Below are 16,761 nucleotides of genomic sequence, written 5' to 3'. Positions count from 1 at the left end.
GACTTCACCCGCCCACCCGTGCCCACCATCTTCCAGTGCTGTTTATGGACCTGGATGAGCCTCCAACTTCTTGCGGGTGTCGAGATCCTTCGCCACGGGGCTTCTCGTCATCTTCCATCAGTGGACACCGCGAGCCACCGCGAGCTGGCTGGGCCCCTTCCTGGTGCACCCGGGCGGGTCCTTTCCCCGTACTGTGCACGCCGAGCAGGGAGGGGTGCGCCCAGTCACCGTCGTACCCGCTGCACTGGGCCCTGGTCACTCATACCCTCACTGCACGGTCCTGATGTTTGGGGGACACACAGGACACACTGACCAGAAGGCCCAAACAAGCAACAGGCGTCCCGGCCCCTTGCCAGCCCCTGAGGAGAGTCTGGTTTATGGGCAGCTAACGTGTCCCACCATCTTGTCCTGACCGGTTAGGGAGAGTTGGGTGCAAAAACCACAGCCCTCTGCAGGGGACTTTGGCCATGGCCACCTCCCCACATGGGCCACAGCTTTCTCACCTCGTCCACGCTTCCCCCAGACCCGCTTCAGCCACTGTCTGCTGCCCTCCTGGAGCTGAGGGGGCTCCCCTGGGGTCCCTGGGGTCCAGGCCCTTCCTCCCCGCCCCCTCCCTGGTCCACGAGCTCGTCTCCAGTCTGCCCTCACCGTCCATCTTCCACCCTGTGCTGGGGGAGCTGCAAACAGGTCTGAGCCCCTCTCCTCCCTCTTAGCACCTTCCATAGCTCCCCAGGGCCTAAGAAAGCCGGTCTAAGCCACTCACGCCCAACCTGGGCCCCGCCCATCTCCCTGAGGCCACCACCCTCTGCAGCTGCAGCCACCCAGCCCTCTTCAGCCAGACAGATTCTGCCTGAGCTCGTGCTCTTCCCGCGGGTGAAGTCCTTCTACCTCCTCCCTGCCCATCGATTTCCGATTCATCGACTAAGATCCCTCTAAAACTCCGCCTCCTCTGAGCAGCCCGCCCTGCTTGAGATCAGTGAGGCCTTTCCCCATGGACTCACTCGGTAAACATCATGTCATTTTACCGTTCGTGGTCACGAGGTAAGCGAGGCAGGTCTCATCATACCCCGCTCTATGTGTAGGTGAAGCACAGAGAGGTTCGGTGACTTTTTAAAGTCACACAGCCCCTTTGGGCCCCCTTAATTCCCATGCTTTCTCTGGGACCCCGGACTCATCCTCCCCACATTTATATTGCTTTAGAAGACCTTTGGATTTTCTAGAAAACGTGGCATTGCATGGCTGTCCTTGGCCTGGGCTGTTTTTGCCTAGAATCGTCAAATCTGCAAGCAAGATGAGCAATGGGAGTCTCCCTTCTCACTCTTGGCTTGCCGAACCCTGGGCCCTCTTCCTAGAACTTTGTCAGTAAATGAAGAACCCTTTCTCACGAGGGAAGGATTGTCATCAGCCTCCCTTTCCTAAGAATCCTCTCTGAGTCAGGCACTCTTCGGGACCAGTGGGCTGAGCAGAGCATCAGCCTGGCTCCAAAAAGCTGCCCTGACCTTCCGGTCTGTCCGCAGCAGGTGGCCGTGGGCACAACCCAGGATCCAAGCCAGGAGGCCCGGGACTCACCAAGAACCACAGCCGCTTGATTTCCACATCTCAGAGAACCACTCTATTGACTTAAAACTCAAGCCGTGATGATGGTGATGAGAGGGACCGCCGCTCGCCCGTGGGGGCTAAGTACATCTCCTCCCTCTGCTGGGAAGGAGGACCTGGGCCCTGAGACGAGCACTAAGTGCTGGCCCAGCTCCCACAGGGTCATGCGCCTGCCCCACGAGTCTGACCCCCAACCTGCCTCTGAGCCCCCCCGGGCCCTTCCCGTGGCCTTGGCTGCCCACCCTCCTGCCTGGCCGTGGCCTCCTGGGTCTTGCTCCCCGGAAGTCCGCCCCGAGGGAGCGCGGGGTTCCATCTGTGGACAGAGGACAGGGAGGGAGACCTTTGCTCTGTGGTCCCGGGATGAGACTAAAACAAAGACCACTGAAAACAAGACAAGGACCATGCCACGCATCTTGAATCCACACCGGACCTTCCCTTCCGTGAACTTGAAGGTCAACCCTGTTCCTTGAGGCTCCTCTGGAGGGAGCACGCTGGCCCCTGAGCCACACTATGCATGGCACTGCGAACCCAGGGTGAAACCACAGCCCTCATCAGGTTGATTTCTGGCTTCCGAGGCTGTGGACGAGCCCCAGACCATGGGCTGGGATACGGGGCCTGGGTGAGGTGTCCCCACACCCATTACACCAGGCCACAGGTTTCTAGGGAACGGAGCTGGCCTCCCTGGGATCTGCCAGAACAGACAGAAGCGCCCCGGCTTCTCCCTGCTCTCAGGTGTGTTTGTGTGCTGTGCCCTCTTCCTGGCTGTGAGGTCGAGGGCACTGAGAAGCCTCCTGCCGGAAGACTTGGAGGAGAGGAGCAGGTGTCCTGCGGTGGGGGCACACTCGGGGCACCCAGGGCAGCAGTAGCTCAGGGGGACTTTTCAGGGCTGGGGGATCCTGGGGCCACGATGCTTGGAACTCATCCGGGCTGAGGGTGCGGCGTGGGTCCCAGCGAAGATTTACCGAGGGCCTGCTGTGTACAAGCTAGCACGGGGGCGAGAGCGTCTGTCCCTCACTGTAACATCCACGCCTGGGCTGTGCCCACCCCAACCCACCTGCAGCCCCCAGCCCCCTTCTCGGCCACCGCTCCCCCCTGCTCCAGCCATGACCTGTTCCAGTTGCCCTTTGCCCAGAACACCCCGCCTTCATCTCCAACCCACCCGGCCCCCCGGGGCTCCCTGCCTCCAGGAAACATCAGTTATTTTGCAAAATACTCGTGGTACCCACACGCCTCTCCCCTGATCGTCTCAGCCGAGGGGTGGGCTCGGGGGTTGGGGGAACCCTGACTGTCCCCTGCAGGCTGAGCTGCAGATGTCGCGGGTGGGGGGGGGGCGGGGGCGGGCGGGCTGGTGGGCACAGAGGGATGGCGCCTGGGCTTTGGAGACACTGCCACCTGGTGGCCAAGACTGGGTATGTCAGTGAGGACTGAGTTTCACATCTGCTCTGGGGCAGGACCTGCAGCAGAGCCCGTGCAAGGAATAAGGGGAGTGGAGAGGACCTGCGAGTGACAAGCAGTGGTCAGGTAGACAGAAGAAACTGGCCCTAAGGCAGTCTGCCGGCCTCAGGGATTCTCCCTGGGCCAAAAGGGTCTACTAAGAAGTGCCTTTATTAAAGTGATTTTTTTTTTTCCTTGGCTGCGGTGGGTCTTCGTTGCTGCGCGCGGGCTTTTCTCTAGTTGCGTCGAGCCGCGGGCTTTTCTCTAGTTGTGTCGAGCGGGGGCTACTTTCAGTTGCGGAGCACGGGGCTCTAGGTGCGCAGGCTTCAGCACTTGCAGCACGCGGGCTCAGTAGTTGTGATGCGCGGGCTTAGTTGCTCCGCGGCATGTGTCCCCTGCATTGGCAGGCGGATTCTTAACCACTGCACAAGGGACGTGCCCTAAAGTGCTATTTTTAATCTCATTCGCGGCACTGGCTGTCCACACCCTAGGGGTTCACCGGAGGTCACGGTCGTAAAGCGGCTGTCCCCTCCTCACCCAAAACTCTTTGCCCAGGACTGGAGCCAGAGGGGCTGTGAGATCCTGGAGCGAGCATAGCTGGGGACTGGGGGTGGGGTGGGGTGCGGGACTAAGAAAATTGAAGGGGAGGGAGAGGTCACTCCAGGAGCCACAGCAGAGGGGCCAGATCCCCGGATGGGGCTAAAGGCACTTCTAGCTGCTCGTCCGCGCCTGTAACTCAGCAGCATACTTGGACAGTGCACCAAGGCAACTTCCTCAGCGGGGCCTGTTCATTCATCCAGCAAACATGAAAGGAGCACACGTATCCCCCCACGCTGGAACGTGGTCCAGGAAAGAGGTGCCCGGGTAGGGGTGCAGCGGGGTGCCCGTGGAAGCACAGAGCTGGGTCGGGGCGATGCAGGGGCAGCTTCTTCAGCCTGGGGGCCCCAAGAGACCAAGAAGAAACAATTACACACAGCGGGGAATCTCGCTGAAGCAGCTGAGAGCCCTGCAAGGACCCGGGGAAAGGACCCCTCGGATACTGAGCCCCCCGAGGGCCCACAATGAGGACAGAGAACCCAGTGAGGGCAGGCGAGTCCCAGGGGAAAGGCTGGGCTGCTCCGTCCACAACAACGGTAACTGTAGCCCCACCAGGCCCAACCCCGAGCGCCAGGACTCCAGTGACGGCGCACTCGAGCCTGTAGCCGCAACGAGCCCAGCTGGACAGCCACATGCAGCGGCTGCCTACCCTGCAGGCTCATCTGGCTGACCCTCCCTGGGAGGGGACAGGGAGGCCGAGGGCCCCCATCCCTCAGTGTCCCCACAGGCCCCTGGGAAGGACCTGCTCGGAGCTCCAGTGCAGGACAGACCCACGCACTGGTCTTGGGGCCCCTTCGCTTGACCCCAGGTGTCTGGCTAACCGGTCCTGTTTTGGTTCCATAGCTCCGAGTTCAGGAACACGCCTGCACTGACCAGGTTAGCCGGGAGAGGCTGAGGGTGGTATCGGGGGTCTGTGTTGGTGCCCTCCCACCTCCCTGGGTCTCACCTGAGGTTGGCAAAGTGTTCGTGGCTCGGATGCAGGGTCCCCGTGTGTCCAGGCAGAAGCACGCGACCCTGGCCCTCCCTCAGCAGCTGTTTTGTGTCCACGATTGCACAGCTGTGCACGCAGCCCTGGAATCTGATGTCTTCTCGGAAGGTCATTGCTGATCTCTCTGCTGTGTATCCTCGCCCTGGAGGTAAGTGGCCTTGACTTACGCAGGTGCTGCCTAAGTGACGTGCCCCGTTCACCTGAACTTACCACGGACAAGGACCCATGTGGCAGCCGTGAGCCCAGCCCTGCCAAGTGCCACTTTCTGCGTCCACGCTGCAGGGAACCAGAGGGGCTGAGCCACTGTGCCCAGGCCGAGGGTCCGCCCACCTACCTACTGAAAACTTCAGCTTCACAAAGGGCACAGTCTACATGAGAGACAGCCCTATACACTACTGACACCATGTATAACACAGATAACTAATAAGGACCTACTGTACAGCTCAGGGAACTCTATTCAGTGCTCTGTGGTGACCTAAATGGGAAGGAAATCCAATTAGGAGGGGAGATATGTATATGCACAGCAGATTCACTTTGCTGTACAGCAGAAACTAACACAACATCGTGAAACAACTATATTCCAATAAAAATTTAAAAAAAGAAAAAAAGAGACCAGCAGAGGTGGCACCTGGATTCCACCCACTCACCCCACTGCCCCATCCCACCTTCTCATCCGTGACCCATGACGACAGTCACATGTGCCTCCCATGGCGCCTGCAGGGCCCTCACTTTGTTCCCCCAACTACCCAAACTGCCCAGCAGGGCTCCTGCTGTTGGAGGGCACGGAAGTGTCTCTAGGGCCACTGATGGGTAGGCCACCTGCACCGTTCCGGTTGGCAAAGCTTTCTCATGCCCTAAATTAGGTGGTGCCCGACACGTGCCGTCCCCCAGGCCTTCACCACAAGGCGGACGGGCCCTGGCTGGTTTGAGGCCGTTTACTAACAATGAGCACTCGGGGCTGCTCACGCTCCATCATCACGGCCAGACCCCAGATACAGAGGCGCGCATATCAATTTCCAACGGCAGTCTTGAAGCTTCAGGAAATGCCGCGAACCCAACCTGGTGACTGCTGCCCCCTCGTGGCCACACGCACACCCTGCAGGTGACCCGGTGCGCTGTCACTGGGTAAGATTCCCCCATGGGGCTTGGAGGCATCCTCAACCTGGAGGGCACCTCAGCTGCTGAAGGCGGCCTGGGGGTACCGGCAGGCCTCGGCGAGAGGCAGAGAGGGGACAGGCAGGAGGCGCGGCCAGGGGCAGGAGGCCACTGTCCTGGCTGGTGGCTCAGACCTCTCCTCAGCAGAGAAGGAGCCACAGGCCCACGCGCCTTGGAGGACGTCCACAAATTAGAGGTGCGGGTCGAACGGCACGGGGAGGAGTGAGGAGGGGGCGTTCTGGTCGCAACGCCATCACCCCGGTTGATGAATGCCCATTCATCAATGCCCACGGATGGGCACTGAATGCCCACTGCCTGGGGAGCCACTGCACGTCCTGACTGTCCCGAGTCAGCAGGCTGAAGCCTCCCCGCGAGGGCGGTGTACCCGCCAGAGAGGCCCTTCCCCCCAGACGGTGCAGACGGGGCTCTCTGGAAGCTGTTTTGGAGGGTAAGCAGTGTGCTGGCAACGCAGAGAACCAAACCATCCCCCTGGCCCTCCGCACCCGGCGAGACCCAGGTCAGAACAACGGCCAATACGCCTCCCCCGCCCACCGCAGGGATGAGACGCAGTCCACGCAGCCGCTGTAGTGTAGCTTGTTTTTATTTATGTCCACAAATATTTCAAAAAAATTACAAAATACTCAAATGGAGAGAACACAGAAGTCACAATTTCTGGGTGTCTACTCTGTTTACACTGTGTTATCTCATGGCAAACTACTCATATATACATTTAGCTTCAAGATATATATAAACGTAGCAAATCATAATGTACACTCCGCTCTGCTGCTGCAGCAGCGAAGTGAAGCTCAACCCGACGACAGTGAACAAGATACACATAAAACACGGAAAAGCAAAACAACTCCAAACAAAGGGAGGAAACCTAAAAGGAGACCAAGGGGTCGGGCTTCAAAGACACCGTGAAGGTCTGGGGCCTCCGACACACGCTGCAGTTGACCAGGTGAGGATTTCGGGTTGTGGGTTTTTAAATGGAAGAATCTCAGTGCTTCACCTGGGGACGTGGGGAGAAAACCAAAACCTAAGGAGAAAACGCCTTCAGACAGTTTCCAAGTACAGACTTCCAAGTACTTCAACTCTCTCTCTTCTTTGGAAATGGACGAGAGAGAGGAGAGAGGAGAGAGGAGAGAGGAGAGAGGAGAGAGGAGAGAAAGGAGGATAACTGGGCGGGAGGCGTCGCGTTCCACCCAAAGGGAGAAAAGCAGGCGGGGGCTTCCGTGCAGGAGCCGGGGCAGCAGGAGCGCCCGAGTCCAGCAGGAAGGGGCCCGGCTCAGAGGCGTAGAGGCCGCAGAGCGGAGCCGCCCTGATGGCACGTCACTAGCCCCGGGGACACAAACGCCCCTGGCCAACGCGGCCACTCAAGCGATGACAAAGTGTTCATCTGAGCTTGCCTCCCCCCAAGAAGCTAAAGTTAAGGCAGAAATGGAATGAGAGAAAACGGAAGAAAAAACCTACGAACACTTTCAACAGACAAAACCATCCTCTATCTGTCCCAACGGAAACCGAACGTGGCTTTAGTGGACACTGGAAATGCCCTTGAGGCAAGTGTGAATCCGGAACCTGAATCTGAGCTATCGCCTGCTGGTTTCTGGGTCAAAGCGCCAGCCTCTCGACCCGCCCCCTCTGTGGCTCCGGTCCTGGACACGCTCCACGTCCACTGACCCCCAGGCGGGAACTCCGCGCACCATGGCAGGAAGAGCCCCCGAGAGGCTGAGAGAAGAGGAACAGAAAAGGTCACGTCCTGGCAGAAAGCGTGATCAACAGGTGCAGAATGTCCTTCCAACTTCCCCACCCTCTGCTCTGGAGAAAGTGCAGCACGCGGGCAACTCAGAAAGCCGAGGCGGGCTCTCTGGGCCACCTGCCCCCAGGTGGAGCTGCCTCTCACTCCACGTCCACGGCTGTGACCCCCGTCCTGCTTCCGGGAGGAAGAGCGGGACGCCAAGTGTCTCCCTGTCCGACGTGGGTCCCTGTTCCTGGGGTAACACACAGGCCGCCACTCGCAGCCGGACCAACTCCGGGATCTCCCTCACTCCAAAGCAGCCTCGGGCCGTGACAAGGATGGCCTGGCCTCACCACAAGAAGATCCAAACGACGACACGCACGACAAAGCAGATTTCTAACAGATCCCTTTGGCAAGCATAGGTGCTGAGTGACTCGCAGGGAATCGTTTTCTTGGATTTTCTAGAATGTTTATGAAATTGTCCAAGTTAATATTAAAAAAGGCAGTTCATTCAGAACAATCAAATGCGTGTGCAGAGAAATCTATAAGGAAATCTACAATCTGACACACAGAAACATGTGCTTTCGATCCCTCAGAGACAGCATGGGGGACATTTAACTCCTGCGCTCCTGGTGCAAGATGAGAGGTTCAAGCTAACAGATGTCTGCACCGCTGGCAAAGCACAGGCTGGGAACAGACAGAAGTGAAAACCAAAGCAGCACAACAAAGAAACGGTTTGTAACACTGTCCCTGCAAACCCCTGGCTGCTCCCTGCTGCGCCCAAACCTAGTCCCAAGCTTTTGCCCGTTTGTAACTAGTAACGCCCATCTGTTCCCTTTAATTAAAGGGATAATTATATATAACTTTTTATTAAAAAATCAACTCTGTATTCTGTCAACAGCTGGTAGGAATTCACAATTAGTGACATGGCTGGAAAAAATAGATCAGAATAGTAGTTTATGGAAGAAAAAAAAGGCTGTTCTAAAACTATTTATTTACAGACGTAAAAAGCCATGCGCAGAACTTCCTCAAATTATGAAGATTTCCTACAATGTATTAAAATAAAAGATTTTTTAAAAATTACAGCTCTTGGATTCCAAACTCATACGCTGCCTATCTGCAAACCTTGTGGGTTTTGGAACACACGCAACTGAGTGTGTCTGCACGCACAGTGAAGGGTGTGAACTGGTTCTAGCACCTACTGAAGAAATCAAGGAAGGAAAAGAAAACTAAAGCCAAACCCCAAGATTGCAGGGGAGCTTTCTGAATGTTCAGTCCAGTCCAGGCCTCACTAAGTTTCTGGGGACTGTCATGCAGGGAGACCCAAGCCAGTCTCGAGGAATCCTCTCTACAAACGAACACTAGTATGCTGAGACGATTTTAGTTGTGGGGTTTTTAAATATATAAAGAAATCTTTAGAAGATATTCTTTTTGCTTTTGCAGCTCCTATTGTATGTAAAAAGTCCTGTTTCTCCCCCAAGAATTGGGGTTTCCACAGCCAGCGTTAACAAATAAATAACTTATAACTGCTTGTCACCTTCCTTCTTCAGTCGACTGAAAAGAGAGGGTGGAAAAAAAAAGGAAGAAGTAATCAGCGTCAAGCCTGGGTAGGCCTGCAGCTGGAGGGCCCAGATGCCCGGGGCAGCCTCCACACTGCTGACCCCCGCCCTGTCTCCCCTCCTCAAGACAGCTCCACAGTAGGCCCAAGAGGCAGAGGGGTGGGGGTGAGCCGAGGGGGAGGGGGAGGAGTCCGGCGCTTGTCGACGGGGGGTTGGGGGGGAGTGTGGGTGCAGCCAGGAGGGGCAGGAGGGGGTGGGGGACCCACAGGTCGGGGAGGTGGGAGCCTGGCCTCCCTCCCAGCCCCTCCTCACCTGTAATAATCTTCCTGACTCGGGAGGTGGCCACCATGCATGTGCGGGTGTCCGTGCAGCCACTGCTGCTCCATGGCCAGTCTCTGCAGCTCCGCCGACTGGGCGTGCATGGCCTGCAGCTGGTGGGCCGCCGACATGGGGGGTGGGATGGCCCCAGGCAGGTCTCGGGGGTAGGGGGTGCCTGCCAAACACAGAACAGCCTCTGAGACAGGAAGGCCAGGATGAGGCCGGCAAGGAGCTCGGATCAGGAGGGAGCTTCCCAAGGGGACGGGCAAGAAGCCACCTCACCGGCAGGGAGCACCGGAGCAGAGCCCCCGCCCGCCTGCAAGAGAGAAGTGCGGCTCCCGGACCCCCTGCCCCTGGGCCCCGTCCTCCTCAGCCTACTGACTGGTCCTCACAGAGGCCTGCCCTCAGCCCTCCTTTGAATTCGGCACTCCGCTATCTCTTCCCTGCCCACCATCGTCCCGGCTCCTGATACACGTTTATACCCCTGACCCCCAACTCCCTGGGAACAGGGGTCTGCCTGCCTTGTTCCCAAGTAGCCTCCCAACACTCAGGAGATATGTGCTGAATACATGAACGAACGGGGACGTCGCGGCAGACCACCACCCCAGCTCTGCCCTGGACCCCATCCCACCCCTTCCCCAGGCGCGCTCTTACCAAAAACTGGATGGCGAAGCATCTCGTGCTCATGGGGGGGCTGTCCAAGCAGAGGGCTGGGGAGGGTGCCAGGGGGATAGGGAAAGCGAGCCAGGTGCGGGCCAGCAGTCAGGGGGTCAACCAGCGGGTGAACTGGGCCTGCTGAACCTAGGAAAAGGGGCAGAAGTGCACATGCAGGCGGTGCAGGGCTCTGGGGGGCCTCTCGCCATTTGCCCTCGTTGGCAGCAACTCCCAGGGACCTGCTCCTCTCCACGGCTGGCTTCTGGTCACCAGGGCCACCAGCAACCCCGACCCAAAGTAGCTGTCACCCTCCGTGGCCTCCCCGCCCCTACAGCGGAGCTCTGGAGAGCCGCAAAGTGAAGAGCTGGCCACGGCTTTCCTTTCCTCTTCCTCTCCCTCCCCCTCCCCCTCAGCGCCCCCACAGGCAGAGCCTCCCCAACCTCGCTTTGTCTAGGACCCTGGATCAGCAGAGCCCGCCTGGCCGACTGCCCAAGGCCCTCCCGTGGCCTTCAGGTCCACAGGAACCCCAGGGCCGTTCCAGCCCTGCCCCAGCCAGCATCCCTCCTCCCAGCTCAGCTGGACTGGCACCCTCCCCAGGGCTGCCTCCCGGGCCCTTCACCCACAGGACCCAGAGGCGGCCAGCAGAGCAGGCGCTGCTGGACGGGGGCTCACTAAGCCCCGCTCTCCGCAGACCTCTCAGCCGCGCCCCCCGGCAACGTCCTCTGCCCTTGGCCCCCTGGAGTCCCCACCTTGGTGGAGAGGGTCCTGCTGGTGGAGGTGGAGGTGCGAGTGGATGTGGGAGTGCTGGTGGTGGTGCGGGGTCACGTTGAACATCTGCAGCCGCGCCAGGGGGTCGCTGGTCAGTGAGGCCATGCGCTCAGCGTGAATGCGCTCGGCCGCCAGTCTGTCCGGGTAGCTCATTTCGGGCCGCAGCTGGGGGCCCGCCAGGGCCAGTCTCTCCCTCTCCAAGGGGTTCAGGCCAGGGTGGAAAGACGCGAAAGGGTGGGGGCCGGCGGCGGGGGGGATGGTGAGGGCGCCGTGCCGGGCGAAGTGCTCCATGGGGTTGGCAGCCGGGTGCAGGGGGTCCAACTCTGGGGGCTTCACCTCGAAGCCTGGCTTCATCCGCTCCCGCAGCTCGCGCTCCCGGATCTCACGCTCCCGGATCTCGCGCTCCCGGAGCTCCCGCTCGCGGATGGTGGGGTCGACGTTGTAGAGTCCGGGCATGTGGTAGGCCAGCAGCGGGTCGGTGGGGTTGAGGGGCACGTAGAAGGGGTGGTTACGGTTGGTGGGCGACATGACGTGGGGCCGGGCGTACTCGCTCAGAGTCCGGAGGGCCGGTGTGTCGGGCCCGATGTACGGAGGAACGGCCGCGATGGTGGTGGGCGGGGGCTCGAAGGAGGGCCGCATGTGGCCGGGACCACCGAGCTGGGGGTCGCCGAGGCGGCCTTCATGCGCAGAGCTGGACGCCTTCTGCTAAAGGAAAAGAGGCCGTGAGGAATGGGCGTGTCCGGCCGCCGGCCCAGCCAACTGGGTCCCCCCGTGCCCCAGACCCAGACCCGGACCCGGCCCAGCCGAGGTCCGGGTCCTGCAGTGGCGGGGCACCCGGGGCCCGGATGGGTCCGCATATCTGGGACACAGAGGTAATGCGGGTGGCTGCCGAGAGGACGCCAGGCGGTGGCGGCCCACCCCCGAGGCGAGCGTGGGGACCAGCCCTCGGGAGCCCCCCCCCTCGCCCCCGAGCAGAGCAGGCTGCCCGCCCAACTCACGGCCGCCCGCTCCGCCTCGCGCTCCCGCTCGCGCTCCCGCTCGCGCTCCTTCTCCTTCTCCTTCTCCCGCTCCCGCTCCTCTCGCGCCTTCTGCTCAGCCTCCCGTTTGGCCTTCTCGATGGCCTCCTCCCTCTTCTTGGCCAGCTTGGACCCCGCCAGAGGCATGAAATACAGGTCTGTCCGCGCACATGAGTTGTAACCCCGGTCCAGGTGTTTGTAGAACCTGAAAAAGGCCCGGGTCTCGCTGGGGTCCCCGCCGAGGCCCCAGGTGCCCAGCTGTCCCTGCCCCGGACGTGCCCGGTTCCCGGGGACCAATACCTGGCAGACTGGCTGGCGTGGCTGGGGGTGTCCACCACAGTGGGCTCAGGGGACGGGCTCCGAGGCGGGGGAGGGGGGCTCTCGGGCTCCTCAGCTTCGTCCAGGGCCTCTTCCTTGACCTGGACGGTGGGGAGTGGGCAGGCTGCCCCCCCAGCTACGCTGCCTCCCGCAGCGACGGGGGCAGAGCAGGGTGGCTGGGCCGAGGGGCCAGGACCCGCTGGGGGGGTGGAGGTGGAGGGGCAAGTCGGAGGGGTGATGGGAGGAGGGGCTGGGGGGGCAAAGGGGTGCTGGGCGAACGGGGGCTGGGGGGGGCACCTGGTGGAGGCCCGCGGGGGGGTGGGAGGCAGGGGCCAGGCTCTGGCTCTGGGTCAGCACAGGGGGCTGGGCGGGGGAGGAGGGCAGAGGCTGGCTCTGGGGCATGAGCTGCAGGGGAGGGGGATGGGCCGAGGGCGGGTGGTGCGTGGACAGGGAGCTCAGGGGCTTCAGGGCCGGAGGGGGCGGGAGGTTGGCGTTCATGGAGAAGGGCGAGGGCCCCGAGAGGTGAGGCGGGTGCTTGTGGGCCTGGGGCGCCGGCAGCTGGGGGATGGGTGTGGTGGGCGGGGGCTTGATGTGGGGCATGGCCAAGGGCGCAGGTGGCAGGGGCTGCTCCCGAGGGGGCTGCGGGGGCTGCAACGCCGACTGAGAGGCGGGCGGCTGCAGGGAGGCGTGAGAGTGGGCCGCCGCCTGGGAGGCCTGCGGAGGGAGGCCGAAGGGCTGCGGGGGGCCTGGGTGCTGCAGCAGCGGCCCGGCCTGGAGGCCATGAGGGCCGGGCGGGCCCTGACCATGCAGGGGGGGCTGGGGGTGGGGCGGGCCCGGAGTGGCGCCGGCCGGCCCGGTCAGCGGCTGCAGCGGGGGGTGCGGTGAGGGCAGCCGCTGTGGGTGCAGGGCAGGTGCCTGCTGGACATGGGCGTGGGGAGCGGGAGCTGAGGGCGCCTGCGGCTGGGTGGGGGGCTGGGAGGTCGACGGGGAGCCCTGTGACGGGGCAGTGGCGGCGGGCGTGGGCCCTGGCGTGGGCGGCTGGGCGGTCCCCGGCGCGGCCGACGAGGGAGCTGGAGCGGCCCCACTGGGAGCCTGTAAGGCCGGGGGCTGGGCCTGCAGCATCTGCTGCTGGGCTGAGGAGTCGGAGTCGCTTTCGTTGTCCTGGGGGCTGGGGATGCTGGGGGACGTGCTACGATTGTCCTGGTCGATGTCTTTGGGGTCACTGCTGCCCTCATCGTTGACGCTGCGGCTGTCTGAGCTCTCGCCCTCGCCTTCAGACGGCGAGTTGGGCCGGCTGATCTCCTAGGGCCAGAGAGGGGAGGGCGGACGCTCTAGGGGGAGCTGGGGCGCCCTCTGCCCGGCCGCACAGTGAGGTTTGGCAGATGAGGCAGCATGCGTGGCTCCGGGGACCACGGGTCCTGCCCTGACCCGGCCAGTCTCGGGGGCCGCTCTCTAGGCCCTCCCTGGGAGACGGGACATGACCTCTGCCCAGGGAGGATCTGGGCTGGGGCTTCTCAAGGGACATTAGCTTCCATTAGCGGTGACGAGCGCGGCTCAGCCACAGATCTCACCTGGGTCTTTGTCTTCTTGGAGCTGGTCCTGTCGGCCTCGTCCGTATCAGAGGCCACCTTCTCCCGCTGGCGCTTGGTGCTCTTCAGAGGGGACGAGGCTTCCTCCTTCACCTTCTGAGGCGGGAAAGCCCACAGGGAGACTCAGGCTGAGGCAGCCTCGGGGGGTGCGGGTGACAGCTGCTTGCTGACGCCTGGCCCCCTGCACGCCACGCTCCATCCCCGAAAACAAGAAAGCTCTGCAAGGGGCCAGTGTCTGGGGATGGGAAACTCAAGGCAGAGGTGGCCCCCAGAGGTCCGTGCTGGGAACCGCGTGGACCCCCATTCTCCAGGCCCCAGGTCAAGGCACTGCTGGTGCCCAGGAGGCTCCACGAATGACTGAGGGACACGGGGAAGCTGAGCACCGACTCCAGCAGCCCGGGTTTCAAGGGGAGGGTGGGCCCCAGCACCTCACCTTGGCCGACTTCTTCACCGTCTCTGCTTTACTGTCGTTGCTGGAGGTGCTGGCAGCGCTGGGGGAGTTCCGGCCGCTGGAGCGGATGTCTTCATTGATGGGCGAGGCGCGACCATCAGGGCTGGCTGGCTGCTTCTTCCGACCACTGCGCAGTGTAGACATCTGCCCACCCCAACCGGAGGCTGGTGAGACTGGGCCCCAGTTCCCACACCGGCCACCTGAGCCCCAGTCCCAGGCAGGAGCCTCCAGAGCAGGTCCACCAACAGCCTCATGGCAAATCCCAGACCCTGGCCTACCACGGGGACCCCTGGCTGTCCCTGGCTGCACAGGGGTCACCATGGAGCGAAGAAAGGAGGGGGTGAACAGGCGGGTTTACATGGAAAAGAGGGCGATTCTCAGCTTACACCGGAAGCGCTCGTCTCCAGGGACTGTCCTGAATGAGGCGAGCCTGCCTGAGGGCAGAAGTCGGGAGGGCAGCCCTACTCCGCGAGCTACCCCGAGGGACAGTTACACCTAAAGTCAGTTTTAAGTCACCTCACCCTTTCCGTTTGCTCCATGTTAACTGCCCGCTCCTCCCACCAGATCCACACACACACACTTGCTGGTTTCACCTGACAGGATGGAAGTGACCCAAAGAGATGAGCTGTCAAATAATGCGCTCAGCTCCTAAAACCACCAGGCCTTCAGCAGGTTTCTGCAAAGCCATGGGGGCTCGGAAGAGACAGGGGTACAGCAAGTCACACTGGTCTACCAGCTCCCCAAGGAAGATGCAAGGGAGGGAGAGAACAGAGAGCTCTTCCCAGCCCCACAGGCAAAAAGCTAATTAATGCCTTCGGGCAAATCATTTCACCTTCAGGGGGTCTGCTTCTCTACCCAAAATGAAACACACCTACCATCCTCCTCCTGATGGGCGCAAGCCCCCAGCAGGAACCTGGAGAAGCAGTCTGGCTGCCTGGCCATGGGGACTCACCGAGCCACGACTCCGTCGTGTCCTCATGCTATGTTTCCCACTGGGCCCATCGTCTTCCTCTTTCACAGGTTTGAACATAAATGGTGGGGGGTCCACGGGCTTCTCAATGGGGGGGAGCTCGCCGTATTTCTTGAAGTGAATGCGGCAGTCTGTACAGAGCAGGATGTTCTCCCGGCCCCCGTGGTGCCAGTCTTTGGAGGCTGTGCAAGGGAAGAGGGGCGGGGGGTGCCAACCTCGACAACCAGCGCCCCTGGGGACAGGCATCGGAGCAGGGAGGCCCTTCCGTGGGCTCAGCTGACCCCAGCGTCACGAGAACCATGTAGCGCTGAGCTTGGACAAACACCTGTCACCCAGACCACAGAGGTACTAGTGTCGCCCTGCTCTCCCCTGCAAGGGAGAGGACTTCAGGCCTGCCCACCACCCGCACCTCATCTCAGGAGACCCAGGAAGAGCCGGCAGCAGGCTCCCAGGGAACACAGGCCCCGACCCTGAACAAGCCTGTCCTACCCACTGGTCGGCACTCCATCCTGAACGCTAACAGGAGAGTCAAGTAAAACAAAGATCTTCAACTTTCTAAGTAACCCTGAAGACAATGCAAATGTCAAGTCAATGGAGGCCGCCCAGACAGGCCTCCAATTCGACTCCCCGAACGTGCAGAGCCGGAAGTGGCCGAGCCCGGCCGTTCCAGCGCAGGCGCCCTGCCCACCAAGCCGCACTTACTGGTGCTGAAGCAGTGGCGGCAGGCGTAGCCCTTCAGCTCCTGCTCGCTGTCCTCACTGTCGAAGTCATCCTCACTGGCTGAACTCAGGTCCACTGGGAACGATGGGCACGCAAGGGGGTGGTGGGAGACACCGTCAGCTGGGCCAAGACTGGGACCACCTGTCACCTCTGGCCTGTCCCAGGCTCTGAGCCAACAGTCAGGGTGGCCCAGCAGGCCACAAAGGACCACTCTGAATGAAGAACTCGTGTATGAGGGGTGATACCCGAGGGTCTGCCCTGCCACTCCGCGGGGGGGGCTGCTGTCACGCCTCAGTCCCGGGGTGGCTGGCACCGATGCCCACAGCTGGTGGACGTGAACAGGGCCAAGTGCACCTGCGACGCCCTCCCTGACACCCTGAGGAATTCCCTCTCCAGCAAGCCCTAGCCCCTCCGGCCCTACTGGATTACTTCTTGTTTGCATGAGCAACATGAGCGACCCTCAGGCTGAGTGCCCTGGGCCAGGGCAGAACCACAAGGCACTACTCTAGTTTTCAGAGGTTAAGAAGGTGTGGGCTTCACTGTCATATCAGATTGCAAGTCACAGGGGACCAAGAGGAGAATCCCAATAAAGCAGCAGGAAGGAGAAGGAAACATTCATCTGACCGCACTGCAGCCACAACACAAGTGCAGTACACCCTCGGCTACGGGGAAACGTCCTCTGGGTCACCAGTAACGCCTCAGGCCAAGGCCAAGACTTACATTTTTGTAAAAGATGATGTTGAGTTTAAGGAAAATCTAAACGTACGAAGAGTTTGCAAAACTCTCCCTACCAAATCCCCCGAGTCAGTGAGACACTCAGGTCAGGCTTTGTACTTCCCCCCACCACACACACACACACACACACACACACACACACACACACACACACACAC

The 16,761-nt window shown here is 61.1% G+C and overlaps 1 protein-coding gene across 1 annotated transcript in view; it reads right to left on the bottom strand.

The window, feature by feature from the left end:
• Window positions 1-6,353: 6,353 nt before the first annotated feature.
• Window positions 6,354-16,761, bottom strand: part of RERE (arginine-glutamic acid dipeptide repeats) — a 435,053-nt gene continuing 424,645 nt past the window's right edge. Inside the window, 11 exon segments of the mRNA XM_027110298.1 lie at window positions 6,354-9,059; window positions 9,377-9,557; window positions 10,037-10,183; window positions 10,786-11,506; window positions 11,803-12,025; window positions 12,121-12,431; window positions 12,433-13,440; window positions 13,710-13,823; window positions 14,161-14,322; window positions 15,131-15,330; window positions 15,851-15,943. Coding sequence (XP_026966099.1) covers window positions 9,026-9,059; window positions 9,377-9,557; window positions 10,037-10,183; window positions 10,786-11,506; window positions 11,803-12,025; window positions 12,121-12,431; window positions 12,433-13,440; window positions 13,710-13,823; window positions 14,161-14,322; window positions 15,131-15,330; window positions 15,851-15,943 — 3,194 coding nt within the window. The 3' untranslated portion in view covers window positions 6,354-9,025.

The sequence above is a fragment of the Aethalodelphis obliquidens genome, unplaced genomic scaffold (assembly GCF_003676395.1).
Source record: "Aethalodelphis obliquidens isolate GAN/ISIS:26980383/991018 unplaced genomic scaffold, ASM367639v1 scaffold9, whole genome shotgun sequence".
Classification (NCBI taxonomy): domain Eukaryota; kingdom Metazoa; phylum Chordata; class Mammalia; order Artiodactyla; family Delphinidae; genus Aethalodelphis; species Aethalodelphis obliquidens.
This window is presented reverse-complemented; position numbering and strand designations above follow the sequence as displayed.